Consider the following 20982-nt stretch of genomic DNA (forward strand, 5'->3'; position numbering starts at 1 on the left):
AAAATACCCATACGCACCCACACACCATCATGCACTCTCTAGAGAGTTAACGGCAAACCAACACCCCAAAAGGCAGCAGCAACAACAACAACGACGACGGTAAATTCAATCTCACAAGAATGTAATGAAATCATGTTTTCTTTGAGATGGGCCTCGTTGTTTGTCGTTCGTTTGTTTGTGGCTGGTGTTGTTGTTGTTGTCGTCCAAAGCCATTGTTTACTTCAGTGCCTGTTAGGCACACACACACACACACCCACTGTGATTCATTTACTCACATATCGCCACACTCATATGATCTCTCATGCATAGCACAACACAACTCCCATCATAACGAGTTACTGTTGTTATGAGGGAGTCGTGTGTGGGTGGGTGAATGTTCGTCGGCTGTTCGTTGAAAAAGAGAATTAAAACAAAACAACAACGAGGTACCGTTGCATATTATTATTGTTATTGAGTCAAGTAAATGGGATTATTTGAGACTTAGTTAGATGTTTTCAACATCAGTTGTTGCATTTCCTGTTGATTTTTTTTTTTTTGTACTTTGCCTGGTCGCAAAACTCACACACATTGGCATCGTCATTGTGGTCGTGTGATGCTGTTGGCATTTCTATATACGTCATTCTGTTTGTAGACAAAAACAAAGTATGGGAATGCATTTGATTTTTTTGTGTCGCAGCTAAATAACAGGGAAAGTTGTTGTCCATAAATAAAATAGAAAAAAAAATGAAGAAACACACACAGTCAGACTCACAGAGTTATGTACGTAAGAGAAATGAGATGGTTCATATTGTCAGGGTTTTTATTGCATACTTTAAGTCAATATTAAATAAAATGGTGGAGAAATGTGACTGGGAGTTATATTAAAGTTGACAGGGATTATGAAGAAAATGGATGAATAGAAAATTATGATGTTTTATTAAAGAATATTTTCATTTTGAATTAAAAAATATTTAAAAAATTCTTAAAAAATAATTCATAAAAGAAAAATATTTTAAAAACTAAAAAAAAATATTTTTAAAAATCATGCAGAAAAATCAAAAAATATTTTCAAAAAAATTCTTTAAATGCATTTTTTCTTAAAAATCCACCCAAAACATAAACGATATTATTTAAATATTTAATATAATAATATTATTTTAAATAATAATGATTAATTTTGATAATAATGATTAATTTTGAAATGGTTTCATAGTTTTTTCCTATTTGAAATTTTTATTTATTAAATTTATAATTTTTTATATATTTTTTTAATTCTATGATTGTTTACACTAATTATTCCATTTATTAAATATACATATTTACATTTTTTATTAATTATTTAATTATTCTTTTTTTCAACCACTTGCCATTAAATTTTTTGAATTGTTAATTTATTTGAATGCACGCTTTTAAATTTATCCCCAAAAGAACCCCCATTACAATTAGCAACTCATTACTCCTCCTAGCATTGAGAGCGAGAGAAAAATACCCCCAAGAGATGGAGAGAGTAAGTGAACAATGACATAAAAACTGTCTTCATGGTTTTGTGTCATTAAAAGTTAGCTACGTATTGTTTTTGTTTTTCTAATATTTTTTTTTTGCTCATTAGATATCCCACATCTGTTTTGTTGTTTTTGCTGTTTTTCGATTTTTGTCACTTGCTGTTTTTGGAGACCATTTCCACTTTCATGCTTTCTTGTTGTTGATGTTGTTTTTTTTTTTTTAATGTTGTCTGCTGTTGCTGCTACTGTCATTGCTCTTTTTGGTTCCTCAACTTTACAAGGAATTATTTATTTGTCTTTCTTTGTCCTTCCTATACAAGTGGCAAAAGTAATCGTGGGGATTATATCGACGAAAGTTCAATACCATTATTGTAAACAAGAAATATTGCCCTAGCAAGGCAAAAAGCATGCTACTTTGTGTTCTAACGCCATATGCTACCATAAGCACTCTCCCTCTCTCTCACACTCTTCACTTACAACTATAACGGAGTCTTGTTGTGATATTTTTTGATGTTGATGGAAGTAAGAAAAATACACAAAAATATAAGTAAAAATATGTGTGTATGTATGTGTATTGATGCCTTTGCTTGAGCAGACTTTTTGACGCCAAACTGTTCTATATATTTTTGTAATATATTATTTAGTTCATTGGAAAACAAAAACAAGGCGCTCTGCTCTAGTTGATCTCCATCCCAGCAAAAAACAAGCATTCACCATCACTCTCTCTCTCTCACACACACACGAACAGGGAAATATGAGATGAGACGAGCCACCTAACGGCGAATTAATTCTTATAGGAATTCCAATGGACAAGAAAACAAAGGAGAGAGGAGAGCACAGACACGAACACACACATACATGTGTATAAACATGTGTATCTTCTAGCACACTTAATGGGGGAATATTTATTTAACTTGCCATTCAGACTTGACAAAAAGAAGAAAAAAAAAATAAAACGAATAAAGAAACCCAAATCAATTCCCTTTTTGACGGATGTGTGTGGAGAGGAGAGTTAACATGTTTACTGTTGATGTCAAAATATTTGTCTTGTTTTTATTATTTGTTGTTAAATATTCCCTTTTGATTTCACTTGTGATGTCATGTGGTGGCGGGCTGAATGTGTGTGTTCGTGCGTGTTTAGTAAACACATTGCAAATGATGATGAATTGTTTATTAATAAATGGTCAGCCCTAAAGTATGCTATAGTTTTTGTTGTAATTTACTTGAATTTGTGGCATTGTGGTTATGTGGTATTTTATTGGGACAAATAAATAAAAAATAATAATAGGAGGAGTTTAAAATATAAAGGAAATTATAAAAATTGAATCCGATTCGTTAATTAAAGAAATAAAAAATTAATTAAAATAATATAAAATGAAGAAAAAATCAAAACATAAAAAGAAGAAAATAAGAAAATATCCTCAGGTTTTCGGAAGTGTTTTTTTTCATAGAAAAAAATCGTCAGGTCTTCTGCGGTAGTTTTTTCCATAGGAAAAAATTTGTCAGGTCCCCATAGAAGAAAAATTGTCAGGTTCCCTGAGTCGTTTCTTCTATAAAAAGTATTTCTCAGGTCACCTGAGGTATTTTTTCCCCATAGAAAAAAATACTCATGTCCCCTAATTTGTTTTTTTTTTTAATTTTCAATAATATTTTTTGTATTTTTAATTAATAATTTTTTTTAAGGATAAATTTGTGCAATTTTTCATGCTTAATTCCCAAAATATAAATAATTCATTAATTTCTACAAAATTTCTCAAAATTCCCATCCAACATTAACAAAAAAAAACTCATTTTCCCCTAAATTGCCATTCAAATCTTACATTTGCCACACTTCAACATTTAAGTAACACCCTTTAACACAAAAACACAACCCTGTCTCGCCAAACGGGTGACCACAAATCAACAACTTCCCAAAACATATGTTCGCTCACAAAACCCCCATACTGTCCATACAACACACACACACTCTACATGAAATACCCTGTCTCGCCTTACGCAGATATTTTGCGGTCGGGCATTTTTATAGTCTCCCGAAAAAATCCATTAATTGTCTAAGAATAAGACAAACAATCCAATCAAAAACTATACACACCGCTTCAGCAAAGCATCAGTATGCTGAGATCTATGAAAGTTTGCATTTTTCATTGTTAACAGACGGTGAAAAAGTGTTTTTTCCATCATCCGAAATCAAATTTCGTTTTTCCCAACACTCTTCTGTTTTAACAAATCCACACACATCAACCAGCCAACGAACGAGCGAACCACCAACAACAGCGACAACGACGAAAGCCAGCAGCTACAGTAACAACACAGAGAGGTAAGAATGACACAAAATAAACGACTAATGGGAAAATGTCAAAACTGACACACACAATGCTGAAATGTTGAGAGTCGCCAAATGGTGCTTTTGACTGCGACGGTACGGCTGATGCTCTTTGTTGTTTTTTGGGGGCAAAACAAAAACCACGATGAGAGTTGTCAGTTAGAGTGAGTAGTGTTGCCAGATGTGTGGCGAAAAATGTTGACTAGACATTTGTTGTGAAACAAATGCGCGCGCCTCGTGTATTGTGTGCTTTTTGCAAAACTCTCTCTCGGCGAGAGAGAGAGAGAGATAGGGGAAATAAGTGAAATTTTATTGTGTTTACAAAAGAGAGAATGATGCCAATACAGCACATGTTGGGTATTTCCGATGAGACAGAGAGTAGGTGTTGAATAAAGGCGTATGTTTGTGAGAAGGGGTTTAATAAAAAACGAAAAAAAATCACCCAATACAAAAAATAATATAAAAATAAAAGATGAAGGAAAAATCAAAACATAGAAAATAAAAAAATTAGGTAAAATATCCTCAGGTTTCCGAAAGTGATTTTTCCATAAAAAAAATTCCTCAGGTCCCCTGAGGTGGTTTTTTTTCTATAGAAAAAAATTCCTCAGGTCCCCTGAGGTGTTTTTTTTCTATAGAAAAAATTCCTCAGGTCGCCTGATGTGGTTTTTTCTATAGAAAAAAATTCGTCAGGTCGCCTGAGGTGGTTTTTTCTATAGAAAAAAATTCGTCAGGTCGCCTGAGGTGGTTTTTTCTATAGAAAAAAATTCGTCAGGTCGCCTGATGTGGTTTTTTCTATAGAAAAAAATTCGTCAGGTCGCCTGAGGTGGTTTTTTCTATAGAAAAAAATTCGTCAGGTCGCCTGAGGTGGTTTTTTCTATAGAAAAAAATTCGTCAGGTCGCCTGAGGTGGTTTTTTCTATAGAAAAAAATTCGTCAGGTCGCCTGAGGTGGTTTTTTCTATAGAAAAAAATTCGTCAGGTCGCCTGAGGTGGTTTTTTTCGATTATATTTAACTATTATTTTTCCTTTTTTCCAGCTCCCTAATTCGTCACTTACCCACACACTTGCACACATTTCCTTCCTTCCACATATCTACTTCCTCCTGCAATGTCTTCAGCGCCCGCTGCCACAACAACATCAAATACAGAAATCCGTTATGTTACCGAAGTGCCTAGTAGTCTAAAACAGTTAGCCCGTCTGGTTGTACGTGGCTTTTATACCATTGAAGATGCTCTCATCATTGATATGCTGGTTCGTAATCCCTGCATGAAGGAGGATGACATTGCCGAACTCCTCCGCTTCGAAAAGAAACAAATGCGTGCCCGCATAACCACCCTGCGCAGTGACAAATTCATACAGATCCGTTTGAAAATGGAAACAGGACCGGACGGCAAGGCGCAAAAAGTCAATTACTATTTCATTAATTATAAGACCTTTGTAAATGTAGTCAAATATAAGTTGGATCTGATGCGCAAGCGCATGGAAACGGAGGAACGTGATGCCACAAGTCGAGCCAGTTTTAAGTGTACGAATTGTAATAAAACCTTTACGGATTTGGAGGCGGATCAGCTGTTCGATTTCAACACTCAGGAATTTCGTTGTACATATTGTGGTTGTACCGTGGAGGAGGATACATCGGCAATGCCGACCAAAGATTCGCGATTAATGTTGGCACGATTCAATGAACAGTTGCAGCCGTTGTATGATCTGCTGCGGGAGGTGGAGGGTATTAAGCTGGCGCCAGAAATCCTTGAACCTGAACCTGTGGATATCGATACGATAAGAGGGTGAGTAAATGAGGTTAATATTATAAAAATTGAATACTTACCTGGTATGTGTTTCCTTTCAGGATCAACAAACCCTCTGCGGTGCGGGGCGAAGGCCAACAATGGTCCGGTGAGGCAACCCGAAACCAAGGTTTCGCTGTGGAAGAGACACGTGTCGATATCAACATTGGTGGTGATGATGTACCCGATCAGGTTGCCGAACGTAAGGCACGACCCATCTGGATGACAGAAAGTACGGTCATAACCGAAGACAATACCGACAATACAGATGCCATACTCAATGAAGCAGCACAAAATTCACAACAACCTGGCCTTTCAGCATGGTCATCGTCGACGACGACCAGCTCAACCAGTGCCGGCACCACTACCGTTAACAATAATCGCAAAAAGGAACAGGAAGATATTATGGCGGTGCTGCTGCAATACGAAAAACAACCCGAACAAAAGAAAAACAACACCAAGGGACTGCGGTTCGGTACTTCCAATGCCAATTCCAGTGATTCGAGTGATGATGAAAATGATATAGAAAATACCAAAATTCGTGAGTTTGAAATTTGATTTTCTCATTCCGATATTTGATTTAAATTTTCCTTCTTTTTTGTTTACAGCCAATAACGATGATTATAATAACTTTATTAATTCCGAATCCGAAGAAGAAGAGGATGATGTTCCTTCGGTATTAGTTGCCGGCCGTCCCCATCCAATTGATCAAATCAATGATGTTCTAATTGCCCAAATGTCTCAACAGGAAAAAGAAAACTATATCCACATATATCAGCAACATTATAGTCATATATACGATTGAGGTACCCCTCCACCACCTTACATCCTGTTTTTACACCTCAATCTTCTGTTTTCTTATTCTTCAGTTTTTTAACACAACAACTATTACTATAATTATATTAATTATTATTATTTGTCATTTATATATTATTAGTTAATTCTATACCCACCAGCATATGATGTTTTATTTCTTTCTATTTTTATATATACCGAGAATAATGAATATGTGAACCATCCTCCTATCATCCATTCAAAACCTCAACCTTAAGCCTGATCACCTCCAGCAACCTCCACCTTCATCCAATGTTATTTTTACAATTTACTCATTTCTTTTCCGATCCTTCCTTCCTTCTTTTAATTTTCGTTAATGTTTATATAAATATATTTAAGATGGAAAGAGAGGAGAAAAGAAATGCTAAAAGAAAGAAAGAAGAAAAAAGAGAATATATTAAAAAAAAGAATCAACAAAAACAATAAAAAACTCGAAAATTAAAATTTAATTGTTTTAATTGCCAAAAACTGATTCAGATTCCATGAGGTAGTTTTTTCCCCATAGAAAAAATTCGTCAGGTCCCCTGAGGTGATTTTTTTCATAGAAAAAAAAAAATCGTCAAGTCCCCTGAGGCATTTTTTTCCATAGAAAAAATTGATCAGGTCCCCTGAGGCAACTTTTTTCATAGAAAAAAATTCGTCAGGTCCCCTGAGGCATTTTTTCGTATAGAAAAAAATTCGTCAGGTCCCCTGAGGCATTTTTTCGTATAGAAAAAAATTCGTCAGGTCCCCTGAGGCAACTTTTTTCATAGAAAAAAATTCGTCAGATCCCCTGAAGCAACTTTTTTCATAGGCAACTTTTTTCATAGAAAAAAATTCGTCAGGTCCCCTGAGGCAACTTTTTTTTCATAGAAAAAAATTCGTCAGATCCCCTGAGGCAACTTTTTTTCATAGATCCCCTGACAACTCTTTTCGTCAAGTCCCCTGAGGTATTTGTTTCCATAGAAAAATAAATCGTCAAGTCCCCTGAGCGGATTTTTTTCCATAGAAAAAAATTCGTCAGGTCCCCTGAGGTAATTTTTTCCATAGAAAAAAATCGTCGGGTCCCCTGAGGAAAATTGTTTCCTTAGAAAAACTTTTGTTAGGTCCCCTGAGGTATTTCTTTATATTCCCAATTCGTTATACTTTATTTGTCAGGATTATAATGTTGTTCATGCAGGTTTTCCTTTTTGGGTATCAACGTAGTTTTTACTTCTTGCGTAGTTTTTACTTCAACTTCTGTGAAAATTTCCAAAAAATAAAATTAATATTAAGTTATATGATTCTTAAATTAATGTGTCTTACCAATAATTCCCGGTGAATTTTCCTAAGAGTCGATATTATGTTTCCAGCATTATGATCAAAATTCAATATAAAAATATAAAATAACAATATAAAATTTTATGCAGCTGTTCAATGCTTTTGGCGGCAAAAACACCAATATGACAGCTTATTGCAATGACAAGTGATTATTGTACTCTCTCTCTCCCCCTCACTATGCATATGACACCATCATTGTCAGCTATCTTCAATTTCCCATCATTATGATGAATTGCCGTTTATTGGCATATTAAAATATTTATTTTACTTTTAACTGTTTCCAATTTATTAGATATTTATTTAATTTTATTAATTTGTTTATATTTTTTATTAATTTCCCCATATTTTGATTATAAATGACGACAAGAAATGCGTTCAATGCATTTTCCGGCAAAACAAAACTTGTCACATTCTTGCAAAGGCAAGTGATTGCACTCTCTCTCTCACACACACACACTATGCATACCTATGCATGTCGCCTTCTTTGTCATTTGTCTTTATTTCCATCATTATGATGAATTGCTATTTATTTGCCCATTAAACTATTTATTTTACTGTTAACTGTTTCAAATTCATTTAATATTCTTTTTATTATTGTTTTTTTTTAATTGCATCACTTTTTGATTTATAACAAACCGATATTAAGCGCACTGATTTAATTATGGGCCGCAGTTCAATGTTTTTGGCGTTTAAACCACAAATCTGTCATATTCTTGCAATGCCAGGTGATTGCACTGTCCCTCTCTCACTCACTCACTATGCATATGTAAGCATGTCACCTTCATTGCCATTTGTCTTTATTTCCCATCAAATATTTGCATATTAAAATAACTATTTTACTGTTAACTTTTAACAATTTATTATATTTAAATTGATTTTTATTTATTTAATTATTTTTTATCAATTTAATTACTTTTTATTACAATTCAAAGATATTCTATTCACTGAATCAATTATGGGCAGTCGTTCATGCTTTTGGCGGCAAACAAAATATCCTGACAATTTGTTACATTAACAGGTGATTGCTCTCTCTTTCTCTCCCATTCTCACAACAATGCATAATGTAAGCATGCCACCATGCAATTTCGTGATATTATTAATTTTCGTGATAATAAGACCTCTTTACTATATTAAATATACCCCCTCCTTACGATACGACTCTGTTTTGCCGATTTTTCTCTCGCCAATTAAACTTCAAATGTATCGCCTGCCCTCACAATAAAACAAAATGTTGCTCAACATGTCAACTGCCAAAAACAATGCCCATATGGCAACTCTCTCTCACAACTTGCGGCTGCCATCAATTTGCAAGTTAAAGTTCTTCTTTTTTTCTTAGTGTTTATTTATTCGTCAAACTAAATGAATTGGCCAGAAGAAAAATAAAAACGATGATGCGCTAGTCACCATAATACAAAACGAAAAATCCATGTGCTGTGTGGACGAAGTGTTTTAAATTAAAATAATCATTTTTTTTACAACGGAACGGGTTAATAAAAAAAGAAACAAAGTAAATCATCTGCTGGCATTATGAATTTCCTTTTATTATGAGCACAAGGCAAAGTGTGTGAGAGAGAGTGTGAGAAGAAGAGTGCAATTGTCGTATGAATGAATGTGACGTATGGTGTGAGCAAAAGAAGAACTATCCAAAAGTGAAGAGTACAATTTATAATAATAAAATAAAAAATGTGGTCACAACATTTAATTGGCAATTAAAAGTTAAATAAATATTAAATTAATTAAATAAACAAAATAATCATATAAACTAATAAAAGTTTATTTACCCTCTAAGCAAGCTTAATTTTGTTATGTATTGACCCATAACCAACAACAAACCACCTTTTAACAGCAATTGACAAAATAAATGTGCATATTATTGTTGTTGTTTCTGTTGCTCGAGTGTGTAAATGTTATATTTCATTGTGTCGCGCTATAATTTGTGTTGTTAGTATATAATTAGGCTGTGTATGTCAATATTTACACACCAGTCAAAACGAAAAAAAACCAACAACAGCAACAAAATCAAACACACGAAACACTTACATTTCCTTTTGTGATTTAAGTTAATTTCTATCATTAAACACAGGGGCCTTACTTCTTCTATACATGCCTAGCCTGCCTAATCAAGAGTTTATTTGAACAAATACAACAACAATACGTGTGGTAATAATAATAATTATTAACATTAAATTACACCGGCCGCAACTGCATCATCAAAATGAGACCAAAAGTTGACAAGGATTTACTGCCTATGAAGGCCCATTATTTTTTCTTTAATGCTGGTAAGTAACTAACCCGAAAAACAACAACAATACACACTCACACAAATTCCATAAGGGGAGTAATTGGGGGTTATAGCCAGTCCGTCAGTCATAAACATTTGACACATTTTATCTGGCATCATGTTCATTTTAGCCTCATTAATGCCCCGACATGTATATGTCTAGAGTTGTTTTAGTTTATAATAATTGTTATTATTTTATTTTTTATTATTATTACTTTGCTTGTTTGCTGTTCCTTTTTTATGTGCAAAGTCTAATCACTCATACTAGTTAATAGTAATTATACACTGAGAGAAGAAACAAATTGACAAATTGGTTAGCATGCCCAATGTAATTTGATGTGAGAGAGAGAGAGTTGTACTGAGCGCGTCTGTAATCAAATGGCAGTGAGAATAGTGACAGCTACAATAATGACAATTGCCGCCAAAAGCATCGATCAGCCAACCAGCTGTCTATCATTTAATCATCATTTCATTGTTGGTCGTCAATTTATAACACAAAATATTAAATAAACGAGGAAATTAATGAAAATGAAAAAGTAAATAGGCAATAAATCAATTTGAAATGGATAGATATTATTGGACAAGTTTTTTTTCACATTTTTTTTTGGATAAAATTACAACAAAATGTCATATAAAAAGTTATGCAAATTAAAAGGCAGACATTGTGTGTAATGTGTGTGAGAGGGAGAGTGTGAGAAACATAATTCATTGTAGCTGTCAAATAATGACAATAGCTGCCAAAAGTCATTGATTGGCTTTTATTAAATCACATCTAACAAAAGGATAAGAGTTAAACAAGGAGATAATTCTATTAAATGGAAAAAATTAATAAAAAATGCCGTGGAAATCATTAGTACTATTTTGTGTCCTTATTTTACCAAATGAAGTGTGTGCAAAATAAAAGAATGATATGTTTAACAAGCGTAATAAATATATGACAGTACAAAATTGCATTGAGTGTGACATTTTAATCATGACTATTGTCGCCAAAAAACAAACGTAACTGTCAATCATTTAATCATGACATCGAATATCGTCACTTATAACACAAAAATTGAAAAATATTAAAGAAATTAATAAAAATATAAATAAATAAGATAAAAGGCAAGAAAGCATTTTAAAGAGCAATGCAAAGGAAATGCAATTGATCAAGATTATGCACAACATTTTATGAAGTATACATGCCAGTGTCAATGGAATTTATTGGCATATGCAAATGAGAAAGAAGAGAAAGAGAGAGTGAGCGTGACAATATGTTGTGAGAATGTTGACAGTCTATCAATGACTTTTCCCGCCAAAAGCATCGATCATCTGCCAATGTTTTAATCAAATCATTGATTGTCGTCATTTTATAACAAAAAAAGAAAACCAAATAAATGATGAAATTAATAGAAAATAAAAAATAGGCAACAACATAAAAAATTAAATTGACAAACACAAATGCAATGGAAAAGCACATAAAAATTCCCATTTCAAAAAAAATAAATAAAATTCCGCCCAAAAGATCAGCTGATGATCATTTAATCAATTTGCTGATAAGGAAAAATGTCATGAATTGGAAATTATCAACGGCAAACATTTTCAATGGATATAAAATTATTAATAACTTGTTCTAAAAAATGTTGGAAACTTAGGTATGCTTTAGTAGAAATGTTATCGGATTTTGATAATAATAATATTCCTTATATTCTTCAAGTTTTCGTATAATAAATTGTGAGGATCGTAAGGAAATCTCTGATATGCCTAATACTTAATTACATCACCCCTGAAAATGTAATTCGATAATTGCGAAATATCGAGAAATCTTTACAACAAATATAAAATTAACAAAAGACCTCAAGCTCAACTAATCATATTATTTGAAGACCGGAGCACTTAAAATATATACCAAAAATCGATCAAGAGAAATCGAAATACCAAAACACACACACTCAAGAACTTGAACATACCGAAAATGAGACGTTACGGTTGAAAATGATATATAAAATCCTCAAAATATTGAAAAGTAAACCTACTATTTTAACTGAGTATATCTATATATCTGTTATATGGGGACTATACCAATAGGGGTAGCGATATTTTGGCACAGAGGTTTGATACCCAATGAGAATTTAGAAACAGAAATTACAGCCAATTTGCTTTAAAAATGTGACAAAGATCCCAAAAAGTGCCCAAATTCTCAAATATTATATATGTGTATTGAATTTCGAATTCCATTTACAACAACTCGCAATATTCATCGTAATACCCATAAATATTCTGGATCAGAGTAAAAAAATGTATATTGACCACCTTCATAGTATGTACAAAGGAATCAAATTTCCATGCCAAATTATTTTCAAAAACTTCAATTCTGTTTCATCAGGCCTAAAATGTGGATTTAATGTGGTTAAATTTGCAAATAATATCCACTCAAGTGCTTGTCTGGGGTAAAATGAAACCACCCTTCATTGCAAAAAAAGAAAAAAAAAACAAACAAATCAGAAAACAAAATCCCATCTATGTTTGCAAACTTTTTGCATTTGCTATTCAAAGAATTTATTTTGCTACGTGATTAATACAATTATATTGCATTATACGCATTGTAGAAAATCTATATTTATTTATCTTTCCTTCACTACCACCCTCCACCCCTAGCATTTGTCCTTATGCATGGTTTTAAATTACTTGATATTTATTTTTTCAGAAAAAAATATTAATTTGCTTTTCATTGTTTGATATTGTTGTTTTATCAGCAAAAATTATTGCTTAGCTTCTTCGTCTAAACTCCCATATAGCCGATGGACATGTGAGCTGGGTTATTTTTTTTCTTTCTTTATGTCCAATATCATTACTATGTAGCTTATCTTGATGAGAATTTAAACAATAAAACTGGAGATTCACCCGCTCCTACTCTTCCTCCTTTAGAGAATACACAACAGCAACAACAAAAAGTCAGTAATGCACTAGTAAATATGCTAATAAAAGACAGTTTTTTTTTTTGTTTCTAGTGTGTGTATATGCAGATAAAAAAAATTAACTAAGTGTGGGCGGAAAATTGTTTCTCTTTTTTTTGAGGGGTTTTTGATAAAGGCATGAGTTATGGCAAATAACGTCCAACAGCAGCCCAGCCATCAGCAACAGACATTAATTAAATATGCCCAAAAACACAGCAAACAATTAGAGGATATTCAGCAATGAAAAAAAATATTAAATAAATTTATAAACATAAATCTAGCATACCTAGATTTTTTCTGAAATGTCAAGAAGTTTTTTTTTTTTTTTTGTTTGCCTCAGAAAAAATATCTCAAAAACGTGAAATGATAAGCCACCTGAGATAAGAGATAAGCAAAAAAATAAGACTAAGAATTTATAAATGAAATTGTAAATTTGGAAATAGGTTACTAAAAATTTTCGAATGTCGTCACATAGGTATAACACAAAAATGGGATATTAAAAGAAGCAAATGCAATGCAAGAACATGTTTGTGCATAATTTCTTTTAATTATAAAAGCCATTGTCAATAGAATTGATTGGCATATGCAAACATATGAGAGAGAAAGAGAGAGTAGTGGAAATATGTAGTGAGCATGTTGACAGTCTATCAAATACTTTTGCCGCCAAAAGCATCGATCATCTGCCAATGATTAAATCATTTCACCATTATAACACCAAAAATTGGAAAAAATAAGAAAATTAATAACAAAAATTAAATACGAAAATAAACAAGAAAGCAAATAAAATAAAGAGAATGCAATCCAAAAGGAAATGAAATTGATCAAGATTGTGCACAAAATGTTATTAAATATAAAAGCCAGTGTCAAAAAAAAAAATTAATTAGCATATGCAAACATATGAGGGAGATAGTGATATAAGTGAGAATATTGACAGTCTATCAATGACTTTTGCCGCCAAAAGCATTGATCATCTGCCAATGATTTAATCAAATCATTGATTGTCGTCACTTTACAACAAAACATTTTTTAATGGATTACAATTTCATTTATGATTTTTTTAGTTTTATTAATCGTATTTGTAATATTTTGTATTTTTTATAAAAAAATTCAATACTCCACAAGTTAAAAGTTCAATGTCTTGTCATTTTTTTTAAATACCACTCAATTTAATTTATCCTCAATGGTGGCTAATTTTTCATTCATTGGCTCACTCACTCAATCAATTAAAAATTACAATTCCCCCCATTATTGGTCAATTTCATTTCACACATAATAACTGCTTGATGGCTTGCTTGCTCGCCGGCTGGATTGTTGGAATGTCAATCTAGATTAAAGAAATATAATTGAAATCGCCCGGTCTAATTGAATTTGTAACCATGTTTTTTCAATAATTCTTTTTTTATGATATCAAATTGATTGGAGATGATAAGATTGCTGTGGCAACAATTAAACAAAAAAAAAAATCATTTAAGACCTTGGCCAACTGGTACAATGCAAATAAATCAATTTTGATTTTCAAAATTATTATGTAGGGGTAATAAAACAAAAATTAAATTATGTATATTTTTGGGAATTGATTTTTCGAACATTTCTATTATAATTGATGGCAATAATATGTCGATATGAAGAAATGAAGATTTTTTTTAATTTCGAAAAAAATATTTTTTGAAAATTTTCCTTTAAATCCTTATATTTAAAAATGAAATTTATTTAATTTCATATAAATAATTGAAATATAAGGAGAATCCTTCAAAATTAGCTTTTTCAGAAACTCTACAAAATTGGAGAGTTTTCAAAATCACTTGCATTTTCGATTTTTAATATTTTCAAGTAAATTCACATATTTGATTTTGAAAAAAAAAAATCCAAATAAAACTAAAAAAATTACCCTTATTCCACCGCTTTACCGAGAAAGAAGTTTTGTGTGAGACTCTACATACATTAAATTTTGCTGAAATCGATTCAAATTATATTGAGAAGGCCAAATATAGTTCAAAAACATTGGAAAACAACGTTTTTGGGAAGTTTCCAAATTTGGAGACTTTTTTAAATTACATGAAATTTAAAATTTTCACTAACCAAATGATTTCAAATCACATATTTAACATGATATGAAGAAAATGTTTAAATATGAATAATAAATATACCCTCTGGGCCCCAAAATGTTTCATAGAGGTACATAGCCACTATTAGGTAACTTTTCGATCAATTTTTCGTTAGTGCCAAATTCTCCCACAATTCTCCAGTATAGAGAGATGATGTTAATGGAAGAAATATTCTACACTAAATTTCAACATAGGTCACCGAACAAAATTAATCTCTAGCTATAATATTTAACCAAGAAAAACTTAAAATCGTATTGGATATTTAATAATGGATATTCAATCATGTTGATTGAATCATTTTGCTAGCCTATTTGTGTAAGGGCCAAATTTTCGCTCATTTCTTGACTTTAGAGGGATGATGCCAATGAAAGAAATATTCTACACTAAATTTCATCATAGTTCACCGAAGAATAGAAATCTGTAGGTTCAATATTTCACCAAGAAAAACTCGAAAACAAATTGGGTATTCAAAAAGAATGATTGGTTAATTTTGATAACCTATATGTGTATGAGCAAAATTCTCCAATAGAACTTCAATTTAGGGGGATAATATCAATGGAGGAAATATTCTACACTAAATTCCACTATAGGTCACCGAACAAAAGAAATCTGTAGATTCAATATTTCACCAAGAAAAACTCGAAAACACATTGGCTACACAATGGAAAACCAGATATTGTGTAATTTTTCGAGCAATTTTGAGTAAGGATCGAATTCTCCCACATCTTTCCACTTTAGAGGGATGATGTTAACGGAAGATAAATTCTACACTAAATTTTACCATAGATCACCGAACAATAGAAATCTGTAGCTATAATAAAAAAAGTTTTTGAGTTAGGGCCAAATTCTCCCACATCTCTTCACTTTAGCGGAATGATATTAATGGAAGATAAATTCAACACCAAATTTCACTATAGGTCACCGAACAAAAGAATTCTGTAGGTTCAATATTTCACCAAGAAAAACTTAAAAACCAATTGGGTACATAAAGGAAAAACTTTATTGGGTAATTTTTCGACCAATTTTCAAAAAAAGTCAAATGTTCGTACAATTCTCCACATTATGGGTTTGATGTCAACGGGGGAAATATTCTACACCAAATTTCACTATAGGTCACCGAACCAAAGAAATCGGTAACTATAATTTGTAATTTGTAATTGTAAAAATAAATTGGGTATTTTTTTCGATCATTTTTTTATTACCAAAATAATTCGATTAATTATTTCTCTCTCTCCCTCTCTTTCCGTTTCAGGCACGGCACCCGTTGTACCCTTTATGCCCACTCTCGCCAAACAGTTGGGCTATTCCAATGTCGTTGTGGGGACCATGTATGCTATACTGCCGGTGATTGGTATGCTGGCCAAACCATTATGTGGCTTTATTGCAGATCGGTAAGTCGAAACAAAATACGATTCAAAAAAGAAAAAATCCCACTAATATTCAAAATTTTTATTCTAGGTATCAACGTCATCGCAGCCTTTTTATTGCCGCTGAAATTCTTACCGCAGTTGCCTTCTTTGCCATAATGTTTACACCCGCCATTCCACAACAGCCACCCTCTGTGGCATTTCACTGTCATGCCGGTGAGGCAAATTTCCATTTTTGTACCGAAGATCAGTGTACACTGAACGAATTAGAACGTGACTATGAAGATAAGGCATTGGCATGTAAGCTCAATTGTCCCACAGAGGCATATATGTGGGATATCATATGTCAAAATTGGAATGTCACATCATCGGGGCTGTGTCCACCGGCAAATAATACCGCCAACATTGATATAAGTGCCACATTCACAAATTTGCTGGTGGAACGCAATGAAACCACCAATGAGGGGTGTGCGTTCTTCAGTGTACCGCACATAAAGGCTGAGGTGAATGGCCATAATGCCACCATGTATTGTCCCAAGGATAAGCCATATTTTAAGGCGCAGTGTTCAATGCAATGCAACGATACCTACTTGGATAGTAAAATTTCCAATGATCCGGTGATTAGCACCAAAGCTGCCATGGGTCTGTATCAATTCTGGTGGTTTTTCGGAATGTTGATCATTTCGTGGATTGGTATGGCCGCTGTGGTTAGTATTGGTGATGCCATTTGTTTTGGTATTTTGGGTGAGCGGGCCCATTTGTATGGCAAACAGCGGCTATATGGTTCGGTGGGTTGGGGTATATTCTCCATTTTGGCTGGGGTCCTCGTTGATAAAATGTCCAATGGTGTGGAAAAGGATTACACCATTGTATTTTGGATGACGGCGGTGTTGATTGGCTTGGATGTTGTGGCCTCAATGAAATTAAAGGTAAGGTTTTTCAAATACTCCTTAAAGATTTTGTGCTAAAACCTCTCTTTTATCTCTTCTAGCACACCCAAACCCACTTATCCCCCAATATCCTCAAAGATGTGGGTCAAATGTTCCTCTCCGTACGCTGTTTGGTCTTCTTTGTGTGGTGTATATTCATAGGCCTGGGCACGGCGCTGATATGGAACTTTTTATTTGTTCACTTGGAGTCGTTGGGTGGTTGTGATGCCACCTATATGAAGACTCTCCAAGGATTTGTCATGTCCATTCAATGTTTTTGTGGCGAATTGCCATTTTTCTTTTTCTCCGGTTGGATTTTGAAGAAAATTGGTCATGTTAATGCCATGAGTATGGTCCTGTTTGGATTTGGTGTACGTTTTATTTTGTATTCCATGTTACAAGATCCATGGTATGTCCTGCCCATTGAGTTGTTGAATGGTGTTACCTTTGGTTTGTTTTATGCCACAATGGCTTCGTATGCCAGTATTGTTGCACCACCCGGTACTGAGACCACAATGCAGGTGAGAGTAAAATAAGCTTTGTTTTTAAATCAAAAATAATGTAGAATAATTTTTTAAGGTTATGTATGGAAACAAGTGAGGTTAGGTGGGGACAAATTTAGGATGTATCTGCTAAAAAGTAAACGTGAAAATTTTGAATGTTTTTTGTGTTTGCAGAGTCTATAAGCGCGGGTTTTTTAGAGAATTTTTTTTTTCATAAACAATTTTGAGGTTATGTCCAAAATTGTTTTTTTTCTGGTTTATTTTGAACAAAAATCACATTGATTTCACAACCTATTACTTCCTTAAAAAAATTACCTTAAAATAAAAAAAAAAATCATAATAAACAAGTGAGGTTATGTTCAAATATTTTGAGGTTAAAATCGAAAATTCGGAAAAAACATCGTTTTTGTCATAGAAATTTAAATAGAAGGTGGAGTATACTATAATGCGACTGTACAATTCCTTCCTAAAACAAAAAACCTTAAAATAAAACATTAAAATCATAACGAACAAGTAAGGTTATGTTAAAATATTTGAGGTTATTTTAGAAAATTCGGAAAAAATCATAGATTTTGTCATGGAAATTACAATCGAAAGTTGGGTGAACTGTAATCCGACTATACAATAATCTAAAATAGCTTCTTTAGATGCAGTAAGTAAAGTTTTACGTAGAAAATATTTATTCCGACCATTTCCCAATAAAGGAAGGAATTTATTGTAAAATTTTTGATTACTTTTGAGTTAGAGGCAATTTCTCCCACGTTTATTGACTTTAGAGGTTTGGTGTTAATGAAATAAATGTTCTACACCAAATTTCACCCTAGGTCACTGAACAACAAAAATCTGCAGCTATAATATTTAACAATAATAAAGATAGAAATAAATTGGGCATATATAAAGGAAGGAATTTATTGTTAAAAGTTCGATTACTTTTGGGTTGGAGCCAATTTCTCCCACAATACTTCTCTTTAGGGGTTTGGTAGTAATGAAAGAAATGTTCTACCCAAAATTTCACCCTAGGTCACTGAACAACAAAAATCTGTTGCTATAATATTTAATCATAAAAAAATTAAAAACAAATTAAAAAAATTATCTAATTTTCCCCTTTATTTTACAGGGCTTGGTTGGTGCCATTTTCGAAGGTGTTGGTGTGTCGGTGGGCAGCTTGATTGCCGGCTATCTTTTTGATTCGATTGGCGGTGGTCATACTTTTGAAATCTTTGGTGTTGCGGCATTTATTGCCTTCATTGTACACGTGTGTTTGCAAATGTATTTGCAACGTCATCATTCGAGTAGTGATACGGAAAATGGTAAGCAAAGTGTTGCTGTTGTTGTGGATACGACGACAGCTCCAACAACGTCGGAAATTGCTAATCTTAATGATGATGATGAAGATATAGAATCGAGTATTAAAACAACTACAACTAGTGCCAATAATGAGGAGCACCACAAAAACAATTCATAACAGTGTCTTCTATTGTTGTGGGAAACAAATGTTTGAATGATTTGTTTTTCTACTTTTTTATTTTTTTAATGATGAAAGACGACGAATTTAGAGATTTTTTTAAAGAGATTTTTAAAAATACTATTTTTTATTATTTTTTTATTGTGGTTTGTTTTTTTAATGTAAATATTGTTGATAAATACTTTAAAAACCCCTTTGGTATAAAATTTTGTTTTATTGATATATCAAATAAAACAAAATTTTATACCAAAGGGTTTTTAAAAGACAAAAACGATATTAGTCAAATGAGTTTTGAGAGATAAGTTGAACAAAAAAAATTGTTTTTCAAAGAAAAAACTTTGTCACCGAACAATAGAAATCTGTAGCTATAATATTTAACAATGAAAAAGTTAATAACAAATTGGGTATATAACCTCAACAATTTTTTGAGTCACTTTTCGACAAATTTTGTGTAGGAAGCAATTTCTCCTATATTTATTCACGTTAGAGCGATTGTATCAATGGAAGATATGTTGCACATTAAATTTCACCCTAGGTCTCTGAACAAAAGGAATTTGTAGCTATAATATTTAATAATAAAAAAGGTAGTAACAAATTTGGCATATATAGAGGAAGGAATATATTGTGAAATTTTTGAATACTTTTGGGTTAGAGGCAATTTCTACCCCGTTCATCCACTTTAGAGGTTTGGTAGTAATGGAAGATAAATTCTACACCAAATTTCAACACTACAATATTTAACAATACAATATTTAACAATAAAAACGTTAATAACAAGTTGGGTATATAACCTAAAAAAAATTGTACGTCACTTTTCGTAGGAACCCATTTCTCCCATATTCATTCACTTTAGTGGGATGGTATCAATGGATGATATGTTCTACATTAAATTTTACCCTAGGTCACTGAACAAAAGGAATTTGTAGCTATAATATTTAACTATAAAAAAGGTAGTAACAAATTTGGTATATATAGAGGAAGGAATATATTGTGAAATTTTTGACTACTTTGTGTTTTTGAATACCTCATACAGCTTGAGGGTGGATGATAAACAGGGTCATCTACTCCCAATTGTATTTTCTTTATAACCTTACATATTTTTCTATTTACAAAAATATAAATATTTTTCTAATTAAATTTGTAACTAACCATTTGATTTATTTATTTTTTTCTAGGCACTGTTAAATATTTAGCGCCTACAGATGCCATGCATATGCTTAACGATCAAGAATTTCTAACGTAGATGTGGGCTGTATAATCTGTTTTCTAGTGTGTTTTATTTTCTATTTTCTTTTCGAGAATGTGTATGTCTGAGTGTATGATTTTTTTATAAGTAGTTTTGTTTTAATTTTTTTGTAATGGCTGGTAAATATTCTTTTTAAATTTTTAATATTTTTAATTTTTTAAGCAAAAAAAGATAATAATGGAGGATAATTTATTAGATTGCAATGGCTAAATATTTGGAAATCAATTATTATTTGTTTAATTCAACAAGACCACTCAAGACCCCTCATGATTGTAATAAGGAGAAAGAATTAAATTGTAAAAAATGTGTTGTTTAGATTTAGGTTCAAATTCTCCCGCTTTTCTGCACTTTAGAGGTAGGGTACCAATGGAAGAAATATTCTTCATAAGTTTTCATTATATGACCCCGAACAAACAAAATCTCTACAT

At 32.4% G+C, this 20982-nt stretch overlaps 2 protein-coding genes across 2 annotated transcripts; both read left to right on the forward strand.

Annotated features, from left to right (window-relative positions):
• Window positions 1–1725: 1725 nt before the first annotated feature.
• Window positions 1726–20562, forward strand: LOC133325289 (major facilitator superfamily domain-containing protein 6-like protein B). The gene is made up of 7 exons (XM_061534077.1): window positions 1726–1729; window positions 9931–10001; window positions 16297–16435; window positions 16503–17340; window positions 17403–17861; window positions 18961–19153; window positions 20484–20562. The coding sequence occupies exons 2-7, from the start codon at window positions 9938–9940 to the stop codon at window positions 20549–20551; spliced, it is 1761 nt and encodes a 586-aa protein (XP_061390061.1). The 5' UTR covers window positions 1726–1729; window positions 9931–9937; the 3' UTR covers window positions 20552–20562.
• On the forward strand, window positions 4900–6399 carry LOC133325287 (general transcription factor IIE subunit 1). The gene is made up of 3 exons (XM_061534075.1): window positions 4900–5589; window positions 5652–6130; window positions 6198–6399. The coding sequence occupies exons 1-3, from the start codon at window positions 4910–4912 to the stop codon at window positions 6392–6394; spliced, it is 1356 nt and encodes a 451-aa protein (XP_061390059.1). The 5' UTR covers window positions 4900–4909; the 3' UTR covers window positions 6395–6399.
• Window positions 20563–20982: the final 420 nt, after the last annotated feature.

This window comes from Musca vetustissima, unplaced genomic scaffold, assembly GCF_032173495.1.
Source record: "Musca vetustissima isolate MV318-11 ecotype Yass unplaced genomic scaffold, APGP_CSIRO_Mvet_v1 utg16188, whole genome shotgun sequence".
In the NCBI taxonomy this organism is placed as follows: domain Eukaryota; kingdom Metazoa; phylum Arthropoda; class Insecta; order Diptera; family Muscidae; genus Musca; species Musca vetustissima.

Bases quoted from the DNA above. Each gene is read 5' to 3' on its own strand.
- LOC133325287 (XM_061534075.1), top strand. From the start codon at position 4,910: ATGTCTTCAGCGCCCGCTGCCACAACAACATCAAATACAGAAATCCGT. The intron at 5,590-5,651 runs GTGAGTAAATGA...GTTTCCTTTCAG, and splicing joins GATATCGATACGATAAGAGG to GATCAACAAACCCTCTGCGG. The intron at 6,131-6,197 runs GTGAGTTTGAAA...TTTTGTTTACAG, and splicing joins TATAGAAAATACCAAAATTC to CCAATAACGATGATTATAAT.
- LOC133325289 (XM_061534077.1), top strand. From the start codon at position 9,938: ATGAGACCAAAAGTTGACAAGGATTTACTGCCTATGAAGGCCCATTAT. The intron at 17,341-17,402 runs GTAAGGTTTTTC...TATCTCTTCTAG, and splicing joins TGGCCTCAATGAAATTAAAG to CACACCCAAACCCACTTATC. The intron at 19,154-20,483 runs GTAAGCAAAGTG...ATTTTTTTCTAG, and splicing joins GAGTAGTGATACGGAAAATG to GCACTGTTAAATATTTAGCG.